Raw genomic sequence first — 21,803 nt, 5'->3', positions numbered from 1 at the left:
CCAGGCGTGCAGTGGTCCACCCCTGGAGGCAGCGGGGAGAGGAAGGGCTGCTGAAGGTGGTGGGGGGGGACAAAAGGCAGGGGGTTGGACCTCTTGGCTAAGGGAGGGGGGCGGGCAGGCCTGGAGAGAGGAGAAAAGCAGAGACCCACAGGTGGGAAGATTCCAGAGGCTTGGTTTTATTATACAGTATTCTTTTTCCTCAACGAGATGCCATAAGCTGTGCTGGCACTACACACGGTCACGAGACATGGCAGAGCCGCCAGGTGGGGAGCTGGGTGCTGGGAAAAGCCATCGCTCGAGATAAGTCCCACTCAAGGGTCTCACCCCGTGGCCTGCCTCAGGCCCCCCCCGGAGGTCCCTGAGAAGGCAGGCCTAAGGAGCAGGGGGCTGTCAGAAGGCTCAGGCACTGCTGGGGGAGAGGGGAAGAGCCTCCCGGAGAAACCCTGGGGCCAAACTCCGTGGGTCTCCATCAGGGCCTCCAGCAGGCCTGAGTTCTGGAAGCTCATAGGACCTTGGGATAAGCCCGGGAGGGGCCTTGTCCTCCTCTGCCACCTTCCCAGCTGCTGGTCGGGCCAGTGAGAGACACTGGACTCCCAGCTGTAGCTTCCTCTGTGGTGGCGGAGGGTGATGCACCCTCCTCCTGCCTCCAACCCATCAGCACTGCTTCCTACACAATCGGTGTCGTCACTGGACCAAACCCCGGGCCCAGGGCCCCTCGGCAGGGTAAGAAGATGGCATTCTTCTGTGGCAGGAAGTGCTCATGGCGACGCTCGGTGTTCCTCATGCGATGGGCCACGCGAGGCGGTGCCCCCACATCCGGGGCCTTCAGGCGCCATCCCGCTGCTTGGGCCAGACACACCCTCTCCCTCCTCATGCAGGGCTCTCCCAGGCCTCAGGTGCCTGTGGGCAAGGATGATGGCCTCCAGGGACTGATACCCCTCCATCCTTCCACCCCTCCCATCCCCTCACTCTCCATCAGGTCTCCAACCCTGGCTTCCCCGTTCACAAACACCCCAAGAAAAGGAAGGTTAAGCCCTAAATATAAACCAGACGGAAGCAGCTCTGGAACAAACAGTACAAGTAGCCAGTGGCGGGCAGAGGGGGTGTGAGGTGGCACTGGCGGAGGGGAGGGAATGGCATGCAGCACTGGAGTCCCTTAGGAGGGGAGGGGTCCCCGTCGCTCCCCAAGGTGTGTGAGGGGTTGTGGGGAAGGGGGCTAGCCGACTCAGAGAAGCAGCATCTCTGGACTGGGCCTTGTGGCTTCCTGTGTGCCCCGTGGGCCCGAGCCGTCAGAGGGAGATGAAGTCCATGGCCTGCAGGAGAGGCAGGGAGAGCAGCAGCAGCAGCAGCCACGAGGTGTTCTGGATCAGCAGGCTTATGCCCCCACACCTGACCAGTTTATCTGTGGCGAGAGAACGGGGCGGACAGGCAGGGCGGAAATGGAGAAGGGCCGGACCCAGAGCAAGGGCGCTTTCCCCTGGGGAGGCTGGCGCCATGGTGTCTTGGCTGCAGCCAGGGCCAGCCTGGTTGAACCAACCATCTTTCCCATTTGCAGGTTCCTGAGCCCTTGAAGGGCTTCCCTGGGGGCTCAGACGGTAAAGAATCTGCCTGCGACGCAGGAGACCCCGCTTGGATCCCTAGGTTGGGAAGATCCCCTGGAGAAGGGAATGGCAACCCAGTCCAGTATTCTTGCCTGGAGAATTTCACGGACAGAGCCCAGTGGGCTACAGTCCATGAGGTCACAAAGAGTTGGACATGACTGAGTGACTAACACTTTCATCTTTTTTTTTTTTTCCCTGAGCCCTTGAACACATATCATCACAAGAAAACTGCGGGTGAGGTAGCTAGAGCCATCCTGTTTTCCAGGTGGGGAGAAGGAGTTTTGGGGAGGCCCAGTGATTTGCCCACGCTCATAGGGGAAGCATCCACCACACTACTCCACCTGTCTGACTGCCCCCTTAGCCCTTCCTCCATTCAGGCTGGGGGTAGTGATTCCCCTGGGCACAGGCGGCCGTAGGTGCTACTCTCCTCTGCGGCCCAGCCAAGAGGCCTGCCTGGTGCCCCAGCCGGCTCGTTCCTCCCCAGCTTGCCTCTGCCTGCCTACCCGATCTTGCTGGGGGCTTGCCTCACCTCTCAACACAGAGACATCCTTGTTGGAGACGGTGGGATTCGGGCCAGAGAGGCGGAGTTCACACGTGTAGATCCCCTCATCCTTGGTGGTGAAGTTGGACAGATAGAGGACCTTGAGGTTGTACTTGCTGAGGAATTTGGTTCGGGAGCTGTATTCTGGCCTGGTGACCCCATTGGAGCCAGAGAGCACCCACTTCTTTGTATCACGGGTCAGGCTGAACTCATACTGAATGGGCGTGGTGGTGGTATTCTCATGATGGCAGTCTAGACGAAGGCTCTGGTTCACCAGGCAGGCTGTCAGGCTGGTCACCTTCTGCCCACGGGCCACCTGTAAGACTGGAACCAGCACTGCCCCCCTCTAAGGTGGGGAAGGACTATAGAGCAGAGGGCCTCCTACCCACATTCACAGCAGAGGAAGGCCTGACCAGGGAGGGCACCAGGGTCAGCTGCCGAGTACCTCTCCCTGCCCAAGGGGTCCCTGAGGGCCAGTGTACTGACCCTTCTGCAGATCCCAGCCCATCTCCCTCTGTTCTAGTCCTGGGGTTCCGCCAGTGTGTTCCAGGGGCAGGAGATCTTGGGGGAGTTGACACTACATCGTGATCTGCATTTGCAGATTCCAACTCAGTATGGGGCAGGCTTAGTGAACTGTGTTTCTAGAAATGGTCCCAGGTGGTCAGAAAACCAACTAGGTTGCTCTGCTGTCTTAGGGATAAAAGAAGCCCTCTCTCCCGTAGTCACCTACACCTTCTGAGTTCTTGAGGAAGAAGCTAGCTTTTCTGAAAAGAAAGCAGCCAGGGAGCTTGGAATCCCAGCCCTATCCCTTGCCCGATACCTGTCAGCAGGAGGGCGATGCCGATGGTAGGGTTCATGGTGCCGAGAGCTCAGTCCTGGATCTGGGGTGGAACAAGATGGGAATCAGCCAGGAGGTAGGGCAGGTGTGCCCAGACTTGCTGCCAGGACTGGGGGCCCTCGGGAGACATCCCATAAAGGCCATCCAAGCCCCCCTCTACAGCCCTCTCCCCTCCCCACCTCGGTGAATGTGACACTGCCGCAGCTCTTCCCTGTCAGGGAAAGCGAGGGGTGGGAGAACACGCCCTTCTGTGGTGTGTGTGTACGTTAGCATTAACCAGCTGGGTGGCTTTGAATAAGTGACTTTTACTCGATCATTTCCAAGGCAGGGATCTCCTAGTTTTTTTATCATAAAATTTGCAGAAACACAATTTATCTTAACCATATGTATTAAAAAAAAAAAATTGGTTGCATCAGGCAGCGTGGAGTCTTAACTGCTGGACCACCAGGAAGTCCCTGTTAATTGTTTTTAAGTGTACAGTTCAGAAATGTTAAGTTCATCCACACTGTAGTGCAGCCAATCTCCAGAACCCTTTTGTTGAGGAAATTAAAATGGAGGAAGCCTTGTTCAGGCTTCAGAAGCAGGAGAGCAGGCCTCTGACCTGCCTGGACGCGGCCCGGATTCTGTGCGTTCCTGCAAGCACAGCTAGTCAGGCGACACTTTAAGTTAAGAAAGAAGAGTGGGTCTTGGAATTCCTGAACCCCTGAGGGTCTGGCCAATCCCCCAGGGTCTAGTGAAATCCTATGACTCATAAGGTGAAACAAACAGCATTGTAAGAAGGTTAAATAAGTAAAACCAGAAGAGCATTTTTGCATGCAAACAAATGGTGCTATCACTGTAAGGCCTGGGATTATAAGCAGGAACCCCCAAAACTGCAATTTGAAGTCTCACCCGCTAAGTGGACACTTAGCCTGGGACACTTTCTCAACTGGGACTCCAGACTGCTGTTACTTGGGACTTCCCAGTGCTGTTTAAGTCTGGATGTTGGTTGGCCCAATTTGGTGATGTATGTGCTGTTACTTTACTGTTTCTATTTCTCTTTTCTTTTAATGACTATATATTAAAATTAAGTTAAATAAGCCTCTATTAAATATTGAAATTGTTTATGTATTTATTTGTGGTTTCTTTTGTTAAGGATCCTTCTATCTGAAATGAAAGTTCAGCAAAACATCTTTTCATCTTGCAAAAACCAGAACTCTCTACCCATGAAACAAAACCTTATTCAGGGCCTTCCTATTTCTTATTCTGAAGAAACTCCCCAATGCCCAAATAGTTCCTGGCATATAACAGATGCCTGAAAGATACTGAATGAACCTGGCTTTAGATACCCACCGGGTTGTGATGGGGCTTAAGGAAAATGACAAACATCTAGCACTGTTCAAGAGTTAAGTGATCCACAAGCGTTCATCTCTGACCAGCTGTGTGGCTGGAGATGATGGTTGGGTGGTCGGTCATGTGTGTGGGGGGCCCCACTTGGCACACAGCTAAACGTGTCTCCAGTTGTGTGTGAGGAAGGTGACAGTGGTCTCCTATTGCATGTGGTCTCTGCATCAGAACCAAGACATTTTCTATTGTTCAGCTCTCTGGGCAGGGTTCCTGGACCTGCAATTTTCCAGTCCCGCTTCTGGTAGCCTCTCTGCCCCCATCTTTTTTTGCAGCCTGGGCTCAATCAGTATCCTGGCGAGGCAACAGAGCGGGTAGACTAGCCTGTCTGCAGCAGCACTCGCCAGGGAGAGGCCACAGGAGGGCCGTGCCCGGGTGCTAGCGCTCCCGTGCGCAGTGCGCGCCGCTAGTCGCGTCCAGGTCCCCGGCGCTCTGCCCAGTGCGGGGAGGGAGGGGCGAGGCTGGGGTCCCCGGGCGCCTGCGCTGCAGTCAGTTCCCTTTCAGACCTCCGCCGAAAGGGACCCGGAGGTGCTGTTGGGAAAAAAAGGGGGAGGGGGGCAACATCTGGTTTTGATTAGCAGACACCGAGTTACAGAGGCGGGTGGCGCGCTTGGGATCTAGAGAGGAAGGGGGAAGGCGGCTAGAACTAGAAAGGAAGAAATGGGGCTGGAGCTGGAAGGGGATGCAGAGCGGAAGGGTGGGGTGGACGCTATAGGGGAGGCACCGTCTGTTAGCGTTTCCCTGGCCTTGTGTCCCCGCAGCTCAGAACCCGGAGAGGCTTCGCGCTCCCTCCCGCTCTAGCTCGCATTCGACTAACCCCACCCTTATTCCGTTTCCCTATTCCAAGTCTCTTCTTTCCCAATTGAGGTCCCCCTTCCCCCTCGCTTATCCTTTTCCGGTTCTCGCCTCCCCTGTCTGCCGGCCTTTCTCCCGGTCCCCCGCCGCCCCACCCGGCCCCGCGGCACTGCGGTTTCCCGTTCCTTGGATGCCCCGCACCCAGCCCGCCGCGAGGTCGCAGGGTAGAGATTGCCTTCAGTTTTCTGTCCTCCGTTCCCCTAGTCTCACCCCGCCTCACCGACCCCCGCCTTTACGATCTGGGTTTGGGTACATCTGGGTGGAGAGCAGAACCCAAGCCTGTCCTTGCCGCCCTCTTCCCGGTTCTCCTCCAGCACTCCAGTCCCAGGTAAACGTCTCCCAGCGGGCGAAAGGTGCGCCGCGGCTCCCGCCCCTGCCTTGCAGGCAGGCCCCTCTCCAAGCACTGCGCAGCTCCTTCCCAGGGCGCCCTCGGTCCGTTTTCCGAAGCCTCGGGTCGGGAGGGCTGGCTTGGGCGCCAGTGACCTATCCATCCCTGCGCCCCGGGTCCCGCCCTGGCTCCAGCTCCCACCTGGCCTCCGGTCCTCCGCCGCTGCAGCCGCCCGCAGACGCGCCGCCGCCTCCAGTTGCTGCACCGTGCCTCGCGCCCGCAGTTTTCACCAGGGGTGGGAGAGGGGGAGCGGGGAGGGCCCGGGGGCTCGGCCAATCAGAGGCTGAGCGGCAGCGAAAAAGGGTGGTGGAGGGAGGAGGAGGCGGTCCGAGATAGACGTGAAAGAGGGGACTTCTGCAGCAAAAGGGGGCCCCCATCCTGTGGCCGTCTGGCCTGGTCTGGGAGGGCAGGGTTCTGGACTGTGGAGGTCGGGCTGGGGTCGCTCAGGGAACGCTAGCCGCCTCCCAGAGCCCCGCCACGACCACTCCCCTTTTAAGGCTTTAACCCTTTCTTTTGACCTAGGTTTCAGAAGCCTGCGCGAAAACCGAGGGGGTAAGGAATGGTGGATGGAAGCCAGCTGCTGGGCCCCCATAGGCAGCGCCCACGCCTCCTCTTTTCCGTTTCCACTAGAACCTATCTCCGCGGGAGCAGCCAGTGAGAGGTGTTTGGTGTTGGAATATTCCAGGTTTTCTCCAAAGGAAGATAGTGGGGTGTTTTTCCACATGGCAGCAGCCCTCAAGGGCAGCACTTGGTTTTTCCTGGTCCCCAGCCCTGCCCCAACTCCTCACCCAGCCTAAAACACCCATCTCTTAAGAGGCTTTCTGCTCTGGGGCACTGTGTCCCTCAACTCAGGGGCTGGCACCTCCTGGTGCAGACAGCTAGAAGGTTCTTCTCAATTTCATGTTCCCCTCTTACCCCTCACACCCACCCAAGTCCCTGGGTGCTGTGTCCTTGGCCTTCAGACAAGAGGAGGGGTGCCGCCCTTTATAAAACACTCTGCTTGGCCCGTTCCATCCATGGCCACAATCTGCTGGGATCATCTCATCCCATTTTATGGGTAAGAGGTGGAGAGATGGCCAGTCGCCCTGGGCTATGGAGCCCCAAGTCTTTGGTGCTGAGCTATATTCCACTGCTGCATCTCAGCCCAGGGGAAGGGGAAATTCTGGAACTGTGGGAAGGGAGAGGAGACAGGACCACTAGAAAGAATAGCAGATACCATGCTTTTAATCCTCTGGGGCATCTGTCCTTGCTCCATTTATTTGAAGTCACCAGAAGCCCTTGGACTTTTTTTTTTAAATAGCCAGTGCTGATGACTTGTGTCTCCAAATTTTTTTTTTTTTTTTTTGGAACAAAGGTTTATTTGATTAATTTGCATCCTTGTGGCCTCTTTGTGAATTCTGGTTGGGACATCCTGTGGGCTGACCCTGCCCCCCCCGCCCCCCCCGCCCCCCGCCTAGCCATTCTCCTGTTTCTTCACAGAGATCAGTGTTGGCACCTTCTTGGCAGTTTCCATTACTGTAATGGTACTGTTGGAAGCCATCCCTGGGCTAGCAAGTGGGAGATTCACCTCCTTCTCCCTCCCTTGGAGGTTAGGTGGCCTCCCAGCACTTAGAGTGATGCAACTTTCTAACTGGAACAAGCCTCACAGATGGTCCAATCCTCAGAGCCTTGGCTCTGGTAAACAGCAGGAGCTCCTGGAGCACTTTATGAGAAAAGTAGCTGCTCCTGCCCACCCAGGATTTCCCTAGCCTAGTAGTAGGGCTGCCCGAGTCTACATTCCCCAGACTTCCAGCCTGGGAACTGCAGATCATCCCTTTTCATAGATGAGGAGAGTAATTTTTTAGAAAAGCATTTATGGATTTAATTTTGGCTGTTCTGAGTCTTTGGTGCTGCGCGCAGGCCTTCTCTGGTTGTGGTGTGTGGGCTTCTCCTTGCGGTGACCTCCCTTGTTGTGGAGCACCGGCTCTGGAGACCGCGAGCTTCATTAGTTCCAGCGCGTGGGCTCAGCAGTTGCACCTGTGGGCTTCAGAGTGCAGGCTCTGGAGTTGAGGCGCACAGGCTTAGTTGCTCCGTGGCATGTGGAACCTGGAAGCTTCCTGGACCAGTGGTTGAGCCAGTGTCCTTTGCCTCGCAAGGCAGATTCTTAACCGTTGGACCACCAGGAGAGCCCTGGAGGGTAATTTTTAAGTCCCTGGATGTCCTGCCCCTGGCAGCCGACCTCCACCACCACCTCAATCGTTCCCATTCTTCTTCCTGCTGCATTCTGGACACGCTAGGCTCCTCCTTGGCACTCCACTCTGTCTCCTTTCCTGTTCACCAGCTTTCTGGTTCTCAATCCAGGGATCTTTCCTATCAAAATACAGTTGCTTTAATTGCTTTTGCTTCAGCCTAACCCTGCCTCCTACCCCCATGGGGTTGGAGATGGTTCTTTTTTCCTTTGGGCAAGACATGAGGATACTCACAGGCCCCTTAACAACAGAAAACATCTGGGTTCTGTCTGATAAGACCCTGGGTGCACTGTTTCCCACTCTATGGCCCAGTCGCTGAGTGTTGCTGGATGGAAGGCCTAGCTGTGCTATTTTGTTAAGGTTTCAAGGACCTGGCCTATTTTCTGGGTCCCCAAGCGCTTTACTTCAGGAAGGGGAGGGGAGTGTGGCAACGTGTGTCTGCTAAACCAAGGTGTCTGACTGGATGGAGTTAATGGCTCAAATGATCCATTTAGGGGCTGGGATGGAACACAGGGTCCTGATGGGGAGGAGATTTTAAAACTCCCATTTTCTGTTGGCACAGGATAGGAGTGCTGAAAGCAGGAAGGAAGGGTTTATTCACCAAGGCAAGATTTCCTGACTTACTGTGGCTGCCCTGCGGGTCCCTTAGGTCTTTCCTCTTCCATCACCTCCACGTGCCCCATCTGAAGATACATGGAGTAATGCTTCTCTCAAAATGCACCTTCCTTTAGGCTAACAAAGGGTCTACCAGCCATTCACTCTATTCCCTGATTTCATCTGATTGTCTTTATAAAATCACAAAGGTGGCAGAAGCCATCTCGTCATTTTGTAGCTGAAAAATGAGGCCCCCAAAGGATAATGATCTGTCAAAGGTCAGACAAATATTTTGAAACACAGCCAAGACAAGCTAGACTGCAGATCTTCTGACTCCTTGTACAGTACAGACCCACTCCTTCCAGGGTGGGTCTTCAGACTTCTGCTGGACTGACTTCACTGGTCCCGGATGAAATGGAAAAGACAAGGAGGTTGTGGAGTACTCTGAACATGCCTGTCAAGTTGCTACATTGTTTTGATCGCCTCCCCTTCACTCTGTTGATAAGGGAGAATTCCCAGATTCCCATCCTAGGGTTTCAGAGATGGTCAAACACATGAAACCTGTTGACTTAACAAAATAGTCACAACCTAGAAGTTAAGAGTTCTGTTTTATTTGGTGGGAATTTTTAGGACTTCAAGCAAGGGAGACAGCATCACAAGTGACCCTGAGAGAACTCTGAGGAGGCGAGGGGAGGAGCCAGATTATAGAGAAGTTTGGCAGGTAGTCTGAACATCGTAAGATTATTGTTCATTAAAGAAAATCAGAATTCTCAAGTTAAGGAATTTAGCACTTTTCTGTGTATGGGAAGGCGCAAGAGTCTGGGCTTGCTCTCTGAAATTATTGCTTTCAGGTGCATCTCAGCTATCTGGGGCCAGTATCCTGTGTTTTCACATCCAGAGCGTCCTTTCCTCAGGGCTCACCATAGGGAGTGGCTGTCGTCTGATGCTAGGTGGCAGGTATTCTCTTCCTTCCCGAGTGCCCTTAGGGCTCACTAGCTCACCTTGGAGGACTGTGATTGCTGATGACTGAGGCTAAAGAAGTGGTAGTGGTAAAGAAGCCACTTGCCAATGCAGGAGCTGCAGGAGCTGTGGGAGACGGAGGCTCAGTCCCTGGTTGGGAAGATCCCCTGGAGGAGGAAATGGCAACCCACTCCAGTATTCTTGACTGGATAATCCCATGGACTGAGAAGCCTGGTGGGCTATAGTTCATGGGGTGGTAAAGAGTCAGATATGACTGAGCATGCATGAACCTGATATCCTTGTTTACTGATATGGCAAGAAATAGTCCATGTCTGACCCCTGACACTGTACAAATGTGACTGACAGCAGTTTATTAGTCACCTATAGTCACAGCCCATAGAAAGACACCACATGCCAGGCCCTGCCACTCAGGAGCTGCATTCGAATAGTGAATGAATGGGAGCTCTGGAAGGCTGTGTGGTATCCAAAGGGTGGAATGCTCATTTTCCGAAGGAGGATATGATTGACTGGTTTGAATAATTCTGTGGACTGGCAGGGAAGTGAAGGCTGATTCTCAGGGATAAAAAGGAAAAAAGATGGTTAATTGACTAGAGGAACTTATCAACAGAAGCTAATAACTGGGAAATAGAATTTGTGGTTAGACCACTTGAGCCCCCCACAATTTGACCATATGTCAAGACAACACATACTGTTGAGTCCTAATTTTGGTCTAATTGAGGCTACACACTGGCCCTTCCGTGGGATGGTCTGTACTCTCATTCTAAGCTTATACCTTTTTACTTTTTTGAACTATTGGTGATAGATGGTGTGTTTTAAATGTCCCTTCTAGGCACAAAAATAAAAGTGGTAATTTTCTGTTGCTCCTCAAACTTCTTTGGAAATATGACTAGTCTCTATGAAATTAAAAAGTCTTGGAACTGCTTGACACTCTCCTGCCTCTCCTAATCTCTAGTTGAGGCCAACTCCCCAAGTGAGGTCACACCCTGAAAAACTGCATGTTTGGTTGGAAAGCATGACAAAAAAGAGAAGTTTCTCTTAGAATGCAGGGCAGAAGTCCAAGCACCGATGAAGATCACATTTCAACATTTAAGAACCTTTATTCATGAATGTTTGTTCGAATAATTAATAGCAATGTGTATCTTTTTGCCAGTTTTTCTAAACGTCCTTTGGACATCTAATAACAATGTATAAGATACAAAATTTTAAATATATTTGTATAGGATATAAAATAATATAAATTAATATAAATATAAATCTATTATATTTAAATTATTAATGGCATCATTCAAGGTGCTCCTATTATTTTTTCTGCACTTGATAAAATATTCTCAGAGAAATGTTAATATGTCTCACTATGATGATATAGTTTTTCTTTTCCCTTATATTTCTTCTGATTTTTACTTTATGTATCTTTGTTGTTAGGTATCCAATAGTTTATGATATCTATCTTCTTTGTGAATTGTACCCTTTATCATTAAAAATACTCATATTTATTTCATTTAAAAAATATGTTCATGGCCTCCTGGTGGCCAGTCCTGCCTTGAGGGACGCGACAGACCCTGTGTGGTGGGTGGTTACAGATGCTGTGGAGGCCCCTGGCCCACCACCCACGTCAGTCTCTCTGCAGGCATTTGTTGCCATCGGGGATTGCAACGGACACGTCGGTCTGGGTGTCAGGTGCTCCAAGGAAGTAGCCACTGCCATCCGTGGGGCCATCATCCTGGCCAAGCTGTCCATCGTCCCCGTGCGAAGAGGCTACTGGGGGAACAAGATTGGCAAGCCCCACACGGTTCCTTGCAAGGTGACTGGCCGCTGGTGCGCCTCATTCCTGCCCCCAGAGGCACTGGCAGCGTCTCCGCCCCTGTGCCCAAGAAGCTGCTGATGATGGCCGGCATCGACGACTGCTACACTTCTGCCAGGGGCTGCACCGCCACCCTGGGCAACTTCGCCAAGGCCACTTTTGATGCCATTTCCAAGACCTACCAGTTATCTCACCCCTGACCTCTGGAAAGAGACAGTGTTCACCAAAGCTCCATATCAGGAATTTACTGACCATCTTGTGAAGACCCACACCAGAGTCTCCGTGCAGAGGACCCAGCTGTAGCCACCACATAATTTTATAAAGAGAATAATAAAGTGAATGAAACCAGAAAAAAAAATATGTGCAAACAAAAAACTTATTCAAATGTTAATAGCAATATTCATAATTGCCAAAGTGGAAACAACAGAAAAGTCCATGAACTGATGAATGAATAAACAAAATATGTGAAATTAATCAAATAATTAAAAGACATTATTGCTCTAGGCACGATGTTGAAGGCACGGGGCTAGACCCTGGGAATACAAAGATCAGTAGAGCACAGTCTCTGCCTTGGAAGGGCTGTCCAAGTGGGGATATGGAAATGGTAACCAGATAACTAGAAAGCAATAGGGGAAAAGCATGGTAGATTCTTACATTACTGACATTGAATGAATCATCCATCCTGATTTCCATGCCTTCTTGTGATCCCCTTCTGCACTGACTCTGGAGTTGGCCATGTGTCTTGCTTTGGTCAATGGGCTATCAGCAAATGTGATGCAAGCAGAAGCTTGATAAGTGTTTGTATTTTGGGACTTGCCTTCTTGGAATTCAGTTGCCACAAGAGAAAGTTTGAGCAAACACATGGAGAACCAAGGTGCCTCAACAACCATCTGGGATAAGCTAGCCTCAAGTTGACCTGCCACATGCTCACAAACACATGTGTAATCCTAACTGATGCCACCTAGAACACTGTTAGTAGTAGAGGACAGACTGTGGTACATTACTCCGTTGATGACTCCCCAGGGAGTCATACCTCGTCCATATTGATTCTGAGCTCAGCCACATGATAGGTTTCTTTTGCCAATGGGATCTGAACAGATGTGATTCGGGCAGAGACTTCATGAGGGCTTGCCTCTTGGAATTTAGCTGCCATGTGAAGAAGCCTAGGGTAGCCACATGGGGAGACCTGAACTCAAATGCTCCAGCTAACAGCCCCACTGAATTGCTAGGCACTGAGTGAGTTGTTCTAGGATCATCCAACTCCTAGTCCACCTGTAAACTGACTGCAAATGCGTGGGTGAGCCCTGCAAGTCTGGATGGAGCACAGATGAGCTGTCCCTGCTGACCCCTGACCAAACTGCTGATACCAGAATTGTTATTGCCTTTAGTTGCTACTCTGAGTGGTTTGTTACACAGTCACATATAACAAGTACACCAGGTGAAGAGAAGAAAGGGCATTGAACATCGAGGAGAAGGGATAAACAAAGGCATAGATGTAAAGCAAAGCAGATGTGGGAAGACACAGATAGTGTGGGGTTGCCTGTGGCAGGCAACTGGAGGAAAGGTTGCAATCAACATGGATTGCTCTAAAAATGGTTAAACTAAAAAAAAAGTCACAACCTGATAGTTGAGAGTTGTGTTTATGTGGTGGGAAGTTTTAGAACTTCAGGCCCGGGAGGCAGCATCTCAGGTAGCCCTGAGAAACTGCTCCAAGGAAGTGGGGAAGGAGTCGGGTTTTAAGGAAGTTTACAACAAAGAGGGCAGATAGTCTGAACATCAAAGATTACTGTTAATTAAGGAAAACCAGTTATCTCCAGGAATTAGTGCTCTTCTCTCCAGTAGTCATGTGTGGATGTGAGAATTGGACCATAAAGAAGGCTGAGCACCAAAGAAATGATGCTTTCGACTTGTGGTGCTGGAGAAGACTCAAGAGTCCCTTGGACAGCAAGGAGATCAAACCAGTCAATCCTAAAGAAATCAACCCTGAATATTCATTAGAAAGACTGATACTGAAGCTCTATTATTTTAGCGACCTGATGTGAAGAGCTGACTCGTTGGAAAAGACCCTGATGCTGGGAAAGATTGAGGGGAAGAGGAGAAGAGAGTGACAGAGGGTGAGACGGTTGGATGGCATCGCTGACTCAATGGACATGAGTTTGAGCAAACTCTGGGAGATAGTGAAGGACAGGGAAGCCTGGCATGCTGCATTCCATGGGGTCACAAAGAGTTAGACATGACTTAGCAACTGAACAACAAGGAAAATCAGTTATCTCTAGGAATTTAGTGCTCTTCTATATATGGGAAGATGCAAGTGTCTGAGCTCACTGAACTCACTTGTTTCATGTGCGTCTCAGTTATCTGGGGCTGGCATCCTGCATTTTCATACCCACCCCAATCCTCCCCACTCCAATTTGTAGGGAATGGTGGCAGCTATATTGCAGGCATTGTTCACTGGGGGGCCCTCTGGGTTCAGAAATTCACATTTGGAGGGCCGGAATCTCAATTGGCTCTGACGTTGTTTATAGATATGGCAGGAGATATTCCATTTAATTAAAAGGTGGTATGGGTGTTTGGAGAAGTAGAGGGGATCTTACTGCTGGTGCAGGTGACAAGGGAAATGGTGTGTAAAAAGGAAGGAATTTCACTGTCTGGGTTGCTTTGGCCAGGTTCAAGTCTTGCATGAAAACATAAAAAGGCAGTGAAGAGGCTATGCTTGTGTGTATCCAACAGCAAGCCTGGGGAAAACCAGCCACTACTGTGGTGCCAGGGCTCTTTGGAGACCTGAAATGGCACCAGACGGTTTTAGTGTGATAGACACTTCCTTGAGGGCGCATCTGTGTCTTATTTACTGCTGTATCTCAAGGGCCCCCAGGCCCTAGCACAAAATAGATCTCAGTAAATATTTTTGAGTGACTATGAAAAGAAATAAGAGGGACTTTAAGAACCAGCCTGCCAGCGCAGGGTACATGAGTTCGATCCCTGATCTGGGAAGATCCCACATGCCACGGGGCAACTAAACCCACTAGTCACAGTTACTGAAGCCCGCGTGCCTAGCACCCCTGCTGTGAAACGAGAAACCACCACAATGAGAAGCCCGCTCACTGCAACCAGAGAATAGCCCCGGCTCTTTGCAACTACAGAAAAGCCTGCATGCAGCAACAAAGACCCAGCACAGCCAAAAAATAAATACAGTTAAAAGAAAAAGAAATAAGAGCAATCAAGTATTGTTGGTGCTGTTAATTGGGCAAAAAAGGAGGAAAGTCCCAGGAGGGTTTGGGAGAAAGTAGTGGTTGTTTCTCTGGAAAGAAGAAGGGCGTTTCTGACAGAAATAAAGGCATGGAGGCCTTAACAGTGTCTGGGAAATGGCACACTCTGAAGTTCCGAGTAGTCTGAGCATGGAGTGGGCGGAGTGATGGTGCCTGAGATGTGGCGGGGGAGAGAGAAGAAGCCAGATGACAGGAGACTGAATTTATAAGGCTAAAGGTTTTAGCGTTTATCCTGTTAGCAGTGGGGAGTCATAGCTCTGAGGCCAGGGAGAAGTTTGATGAGACTTGCATTCTGGAGAGAGGAGGGAAACTGAAGTGATGGTGTGGGATTGGAAGGATGCACAAGAATGGATGCAGCTCAGATGGGAGCTTAGGAGTTGGGTTGAGGGGGAGGAGGGCCTGAAATGGGGCAGGAGCTGTGGGGATGGAGGGGGGCAAGGTGGGAGAGATGAAGGAGACGCACATGGGAGAATTCATAGTACCTTAGCACTTCGTAGATGTGTTTGAAGTCTGACAAGAACTACCAGTGGCGTGGTTGCTCTGAAACAAGAGATGAAGCAAGTTTGGGGCAAAATGTCCTTTAAAAAATTATTTGTTTTTAATTGGAGGATAATTGCTTTACAGTGTTGTGTTGGTTTATGACATACATCAACATGAATCAGCCATAAGGTATACATATGTCCCCTCCTTCTTAAACCTCTTTCCCACCTCCCACCCCGCTAGGTTTTCACTGAGTACCAGGTTGAGCTGCCTGCATCAAACAGCATACTCCCACTGGCCATTTATTTTACATATGGTAATGTATATGTTTCAATGTTACTCCGTCAGTTCATCCTTCCTTCTCCTTCCCCGGTTGTGTCCACAAGTCTGTTCTCTGTCTGCATCTCTGTTGCTGCCCTGCAAATAGTTTCATCAGTACCATTTTTTTTTTTTTTAAACTTTAGCTTCCATATGTATGTGTTAATATGTGATATTTGTTTTTCTCCTTTGAGGCAAAAGATCTTGAGTTCAGTGCCAGCCCTGTTGGGTCTGAGATCCTGTGGATAAGCAGCGGAGAGGTCCAGGCTAGGGCTGAGGAGCATGGTTTGAGTAGAGGGCAGATATTTGGTAGGTGTTGGCAAATAGAGGGTGATGAGCACCCAGGGGGCATTGCAGGCCTAGAAGAATACAGAACTTAGGACAGGACCTGAAGGAGCACTGGTGTTTAAGCCACAAAGCAATGTGAGGAGGAGTGTCAGAAGGATGGGAGAGCCAGGAGAGAGCCACACCCCAGAAGTGGGGAAGTGGTCAGTGGTGCAAGTAAAGACTAAAAGATATTCAAGAGATTTAGCAGCAAGAAGGTTACCTGGTGAGGACAGCTCTAAAAGCTGGTGGGAACTGAGGTCTGAGGTCATTGTTTAAAAATATAGGTTTTATTGTTAGGTGTGGAAGGCCAGCCTTGAGGGGATGACTACCACTGAAAATGCAGTTGGTTATAGTCAAAGATTGCGAGAGGCAGGGGTGGTGGGGAGCCCACTGGGAAATAGCACTAGTCAGGAGGCAGAGGAAGAGAGGAAATTGTGGGCAAGAGTTTTTCTTGTGGTTTCTTTGGGAAGGAACAGATGAGGCAAGATTAACAAGTTTAGGATTGGCTAGTTTGAATCATCTCAGTGGACACTCTGGGGCACCAAGGTTGTTTCCAGTTGGCTGGTACCTGGCTATGAGATGATGAAGCCAGGTGGTTATCGATCTGGAGTGTGAGCGGCTGATATAGGAGATGGTTGAGGGTGTGGGCACCCTCAAATCTGATTGGTTAGTTGAATTAGCTTGGTTAATTAGATTGGTTGATTGAAGTGGTTGTTTTATATTTGAAAGGTGCACTGCTGCATGAATGGTTTACTATCTCCAGGAATTAGCAGACCGTGGGAGGGGCAGTCACCCCAGATATCTAAGCATCAGAATACAGAAAGCAAAATACATGCTTAATATAGTCATGGGTTGGGCAGTGAGTCAGAAAGACTGAGGATGTAAACCTTGTATGCGAGGGGCTACCGGGGGCACTCTCTTCTCTCAATGGTGGTTGGGAGTGGTGAGGTGGGTTGCTGGTTTCCAAAGCAGAGGGCTGGAATCTCCCAGGAAGGTCAGGACCTGCCGACTGGTGGGATCTTGCTCATGTCCATCTCCTGGGCAGCAGCGCCTGGCAGAGATGTTTGAGAGTGTGGGATGTGGGGTTACCTGGACTTTCAGGCGCAACCTTGGGGGGTTTTGTCTTGGCTGAGCTCAGTTTGCTCAGAGTTGGGGGAGGCCCAGCACGGGCTGTCTGAGAGGTGAGAAAAGCTCCCACTGAGTCCTGACTCAGCCTCTCCAGTAAAGGGAAATCGAATTAGCAATTTTTTGGCAGGTACTGCTGTGCCTAGGGATAAACAAGACTCATCCTTGTGGAATGTGAGCAGAGTTAGCATTTTTTTTTTTTTATTGGCTTTTGGGGAAAACAAAACAAAAAAAAATGTAGTCATAGGTCCCATAGCTCTCTGAGGTCGCCTCCATCTTAACTTTCCACAGCCAGGACACATCTTTGGCAAAGCTGCCTCGTAAGCAAATGATTGTCTCCTGCTTTGCAAACTCACTCCTTCTGAAGAAGCTGACAATTATCCAACATCCCATTGCCAGCTGACTTCAGCCAATAGAATTGCGGCATGCAAATAGAGCATCTGCAGCTACTCTGGGTCAGGCTATACTGCAAAGTAGGAGGAATTTCCTCTAAGAGGCGGAAATTCAGCTCTTAGATGGGGGGAAAATGAAAAAAAAAAAAACAGAAGTATTTTTTTTATGTTGGCGGCATTTCTGCTGCTCCTTGGCATGAAGGAAAGAAGGAGAATGTTGACGGGTATTCTTTCTTCCAAAGTGCACTGCATATAGGAAGGTATGTATTAATGTTTCAGCTTCTCTGATGACAGTATGAGGTGCAGTCCTGGAGTCCATGTAATGGTGAGAATGTGTGTGTGTGGGGGGTGGAGGGAGGCAGTGGTGGTGGCTGGAACTCAGTTCACCTAGGCATGCCCTCGGCCTCTCTCTTCAGCTTGCCCAGGAAGATCTCTGTCCATCCACCCTTCCAGGAGCTATTGGAGGAATAGATAGACCTGAGTGGAGTAACTCTGAGTACAAAATCCTTCTTAGCCCAGATGCTGGGAGTTATTCTCTCTTGTTTTCACCCCCGTATCCAGCCTTTCATCCGACTTTGAATTATACCTGTAAAATGCTTCTTGGAGCCAGCTCTTCCTTCCCATCCTCATTGACACAGCTCTAGCCTTGGGACTCATCTTCTCTCGCTTGGATTATTCCAGTAGCCAGTTAATGGGTCTCTTGCTTCCAGTGATTGCGTGTTGTTCCATACTGCTATCCGAGTGATTTTTTTCCCCCCCAAACCACGTTTTAAAAAATTTACACACTTAAAATGTTTGTAATGCATGTCGTTGTTGTTTAGTTGCTAAGTTGTGTCTGACTCTTTGTGACTCCATGAACTGTAGTCCTCCAGGCTCCTCTGTCCATGGGATTTCCCAGGCAAGAATACTGACATGGGTTGCCATTTTCTTCTCCAGGGGATCTTCCTGACCCAGAGATTGAACCACCTCTCCTGCATTGCAGATGGATTCTTAATCACTGAGACACCAGGGAAGCCCCATTGTAATGCATATGTATTGTTGCAAATTCAATTATATGGAAGAACATTGAGTAGAAAGTAAATCTTTATCAACTTCTGTCTCCTAGTCATTGCTACCAGTTGTTAGCAATTGTGTGATGTATGTGTGCTAAGTCGTTATAGTTGTGACTGACTCTTTATGACCCTATGGACTGTAGCCTGCCAGGCTCCTCTGTCCCTGGGATTCTCCAGGCAAGAATACTGGAGTGGGTTGCCATGCTTGCCTCCAGCGGATCCTCCTGATCCAGGGATCAAACCTAGATCTCTTGCAGCTCCTGCATTACAGGTGGATTCTTTACCACTGAGCCAGTGGGCAGGCCCCAGCAGTTATGTATCTTTCCAGAAATAATCCATGAGTATAACATAGCAAATCTGTTTTTTGAAGAAGTATGGAGAACACACAAATGTAGCCTTTTATATAGACTTGGCTGTGCATCTTACTTTTTCACTGAATGATATCTCTTGAAGCGCATTCTATATTAGGACACATAATGTTGACTTGTTCTCTTATCAATGATTTTGCAGTTCATTTGTGTTCATATTACAGTCTATTTAACCAGCCCCGTGTGTGTGTGTGGTTAGTCGTGTCCAACTCTTTGTGACCTCATGGACTGTAGCCCACCAGGCTCTCTCTCTCCATGGGATTTCCCAGGCAAGAGTACTGGAGCGGGTTGCCATTTCCTCCTCCAGGGGATCTTCCCGACCCAGGGATCGAACCCGCATCTCTTGCATTTTCAGGTGAATTCTTTACCACTGGTGCCACCTGAGAAGTCAACCAGTCCCATATCAGTGACTATTTAGGTGATTTACAAACAATGCTTCCATGAGTGATTTATACAAATGTCATTTTACATGTGTTTGATCAATCAAATTTCTTAGGATTTGAGTGCCTTTAAATATTATTACTAAATGTCTAATTCAAATTATATTGTTAAATGTTTTCCCTCTTGCAAAAATGAAGAACATGTTTATAACTTCAGTCAAGACTGTTTCCTGAGCTTCGACCCACTGATCAGCTATTACTTTGTGTAGCCACTTGGAGATCTCAAATCTGATATATTCTAAACTGACCTCCAGTCTTTCCCATTGGATAAATGGGACCCCCATCAGCACAACCACTTAAGCCAAAATCCCTGAAGTCGTCCGTGATTACTTCATTTCCCATGCTGCTACACTGGGCCATTAGGGAAGTCCCAGTGCCACTCTGTTTTGATTACTGTTGCTTTGTATATGACTTGAAATTGGGAAATGTGAGTCTCCTAGCCTGACTTTTATTACACGGATTAATTTTTTTTTCAATGTATATAGGTGGAATCATATGAAATGTACTCTTTTGTGTTTGTCTTCTTCTACTTAATATTATCTTTGGGAGCTACCTTTTAAACTTAACTTAAAAATATAAAACTTTAGGGCTTCACTGGTGTCTCAGTGGTAAAGAATCCACCTGCCATACGGGTTCAATCCCTGGTCCGGGAGGATCCCACGTGCCGTGGAAAAACTCAGCCCGTGCACCTTAGAGCTCTAAGCCTGAGCTCTAGAGCCCTTGTGCTGCAACTCCAGAAGCCTGTGTGCCCTTGAGCCCACGCTCTGCAACAAGAGAAGCCACCGCAATGAGAAGCCCGTGCATTACAACTGGAGTGTAGCCCCCCACTCGCTGTAACTAGAGAAAGCCAGCACAGCAACAAAGACCCAGCACAGCCAAAAACAAACAAATAAGATGATCAAACAAAGACAACTTTAAACAAATGACATACTTAAATGATTTTAAAAACTCAAGTAGGATGAAAAGGTTATAGTGAAAAACCATGCTGTCGCCATATCCAATTCTCCACCTCCCTCCTTCAGAGATAACCAATGTTACCAGTTTCTTGAGCATTTATGAAGAGAACATTTAGGCATAAACAGGTCTCTAATTGTGTACCTTTCTCTCCCACCCCGACAGAGATCATAGTGAATGCTACATATAGTAGAGAACACTCTGTTAGATTTATTTTCTAATTATTTCATGAACTGGCCTACTTTTTCTCCATCCCTACTGCCATTATTCAATTCATTTTTTTAAGAGTACGGGGGCTATTACTTTGTTGCTGTTATTTAATCTGGTGTTTCTTCATAATTAGATCAGTTTATGCACCTCAGGCAGTAACACCACAGAACTGGTGTTTCGGCCCTCTCAGTCCATCACTTCAGGATGCACTTTATGTCAGGTTGTGCCATTATTGGTGAAGTGAATTTCGTTCACTTGGTTAGGATAGAGGCTGCCAGCTTTCTCCACTGCAAAAATATCGATTTTTCTTTTCAATTTTTATTTATTTTACTGAAGTGTAGTTGATGTACAATGTTGTGTTAATTTTTGCTATATAGCAAAGGGATTCAGTTATACATACACATACCTTCTTTTTCATATTCTTTTCCATTATGGTTTATCATAGGATATTGAATATATATACTGTGCAGTAGATTTGTTGTTTATCCATAACTATATATTACAGTTTGCTTCTGCTGATTCCAAACCCAAACTCCTAATCCATCCCCCCACCCTTGGCAGGCTCCATTCTCTATGTCTGTGAATCTGTTTCTGTTTTGTAGGTAAGTTCATTTGTGTCATATTTTATATTCCACATATAAGTGACATCATATGACATTCATCTTTCTCTTCCTGACTTACTTCACTTAGTATGATGATTTCTAGGTCCATCCATGTTGCTGAAAATGGCATTATTTTATTCTTTTTTATGGCTGCATATTATTCCGTTGTATATATGGACCACGTCTTCTTTACCCATTCATCTGTTGATGGACATTTCGGTTGTTTCCAAGTCTTGACTATTGTGAATAGTGCTGTTGTGAACATAGGGTTGTATGTATCTTTTTGAATTATAGTTTTGTCTGGATATATGCCCGGGAGTAAGACTCCTGGATTATAGTAGCTTGAGTTTTGGTTTTTTGAGGACCCTCTGTACTGTTCTCCATAGTGGCTGCACCAATTTACATTCCCACCAACAGTGTAGGAGGGTTCCCTTTTCTCCACACCCTCTTCAGCATTTATTATTTGTAGACTTTTTAAAGATGGCTGTTCTGACCAGGGGGCTTTCCTGGTGGCTCAGTGGTAAAGAACCCATCTTCCAATGCGGGAGACATGGGCTCAATCCCTGGATTGGAAAGATACCCTGCAGAAAGAAATGGCAACCCACTCCAGTAGTCTTGCCTGAAAAATCCCATGGGCAGAGGAGCCTGGAGGGCTATAGTCCATGGGCTGGCAAAAGAGTCAGATACCACTCAGTTTTAAACAATTCTGACCAGTGTGAGGTGGTATCTCGTTGTAGTTTTGATTTGCATTTCTATGATAATTAAGATGGTGAGCATGTTTTCATGCCATTTTCGGATCGGGTTGTTTTGTGGTCGTTGTGTTGTATGAGCTGTTTGTATGTTTTGGAAATTAAGCCCTTGTTGGTTGCATCATTTGCATTTTCTCTCAGTCGAGACAGTCTTTTCATTTTGCTGATGGTTTTCTTCTCTGTACAAAAGCTCTTAAGTTTAATTAGGTCCCATTTGTTTATTTTTGCTTTATTTCTATTGCCTTGGGAGGTTGAACCTAAGAAAACATTGCTACAATTTATGTCAGAGAATGTTTTTGCCTATGTTCTC

The 21,803-nt window shown here is 48.6% G+C and overlaps 1 protein-coding gene and 1 pseudogene across 2 annotated transcripts; one reads left to right on the top strand and one right to left on the bottom strand.

The window, feature by feature from the left end:
- Positions 1-156: 156 nt before the first annotated feature.
- On the bottom strand, positions 157-5,844 carry THY1 (Thy-1 cell surface antigen). Of its 2 annotated transcripts, none has more exons than XM_065946193.1 (4): positions 5,748-5,844; positions 2,963-3,023; positions 2,131-2,466; positions 157-1,402 (listed from the first exon to the last, which is right to left on the bottom strand). In XM_065946193.1, the coding sequence occupies exons 2-4, from the start codon at positions 2,997-2,999 to the stop codon at positions 1,290-1,292; spliced, it is 486 nt and encodes a 161-aa protein (XP_065802265.1). In that variant the 5' UTR covers positions 3,000-3,023; positions 5,748-5,844; the 3' UTR covers positions 157-1,289. The 2 variants fall into 2 exon arrangements, with proteins under 2 accessions (XP_065802265.1, XP_065802263.1); XM_065946191.1 differs by having other exon boundaries at positions 2,131-2,478; positions 5,748-5,838.
- LOC136175946 (small ribosomal subunit protein uS5-like) lies at positions 5,024-11,501 on the top strand (annotated as a pseudogene).
- The last annotated feature ends 10,302 nt before the right edge of the window (positions 11,502-21,803 follow it).

This window comes from Muntiacus reevesi, chromosome 9 (genome assembly GCF_963930625.1).
Source record: "Muntiacus reevesi chromosome 9, mMunRee1.1, whole genome shotgun sequence".
NCBI classification, from domain to species: Eukaryota; Metazoa; Chordata; class Mammalia; order Artiodactyla; family Cervidae; genus Muntiacus; species Muntiacus reevesi.
This window is presented reverse-complemented; position numbering and strand designations above follow the sequence as displayed.

What these genes read in the sequence shown, in the direction of transcription:
- THY1 (XM_065946191.1), bottom strand. Translation starts at nt 2,999, where the DNA reads ATGAACCCTACCATCGGCATCGCCCTCCTGCTGACAG. An exon ending in CATCGCCCTCCTGCTGACAG is followed by an intron (nt 2,479 to 2,962) that starts GTATCGGGCAAG and finishes AGAGGGGGGCAG; the next exon opens with TGCTGGTTCCAGTCTTACAG. An exon ending in GGATGTCTCTGTGTTGAGAG is followed by an intron (nt 1,403 to 2,130) that starts GTGAGGCAAGCC and finishes CTCTCGCCACAG; the next exon opens with ATAAACTGGTCAGGTGTGGG.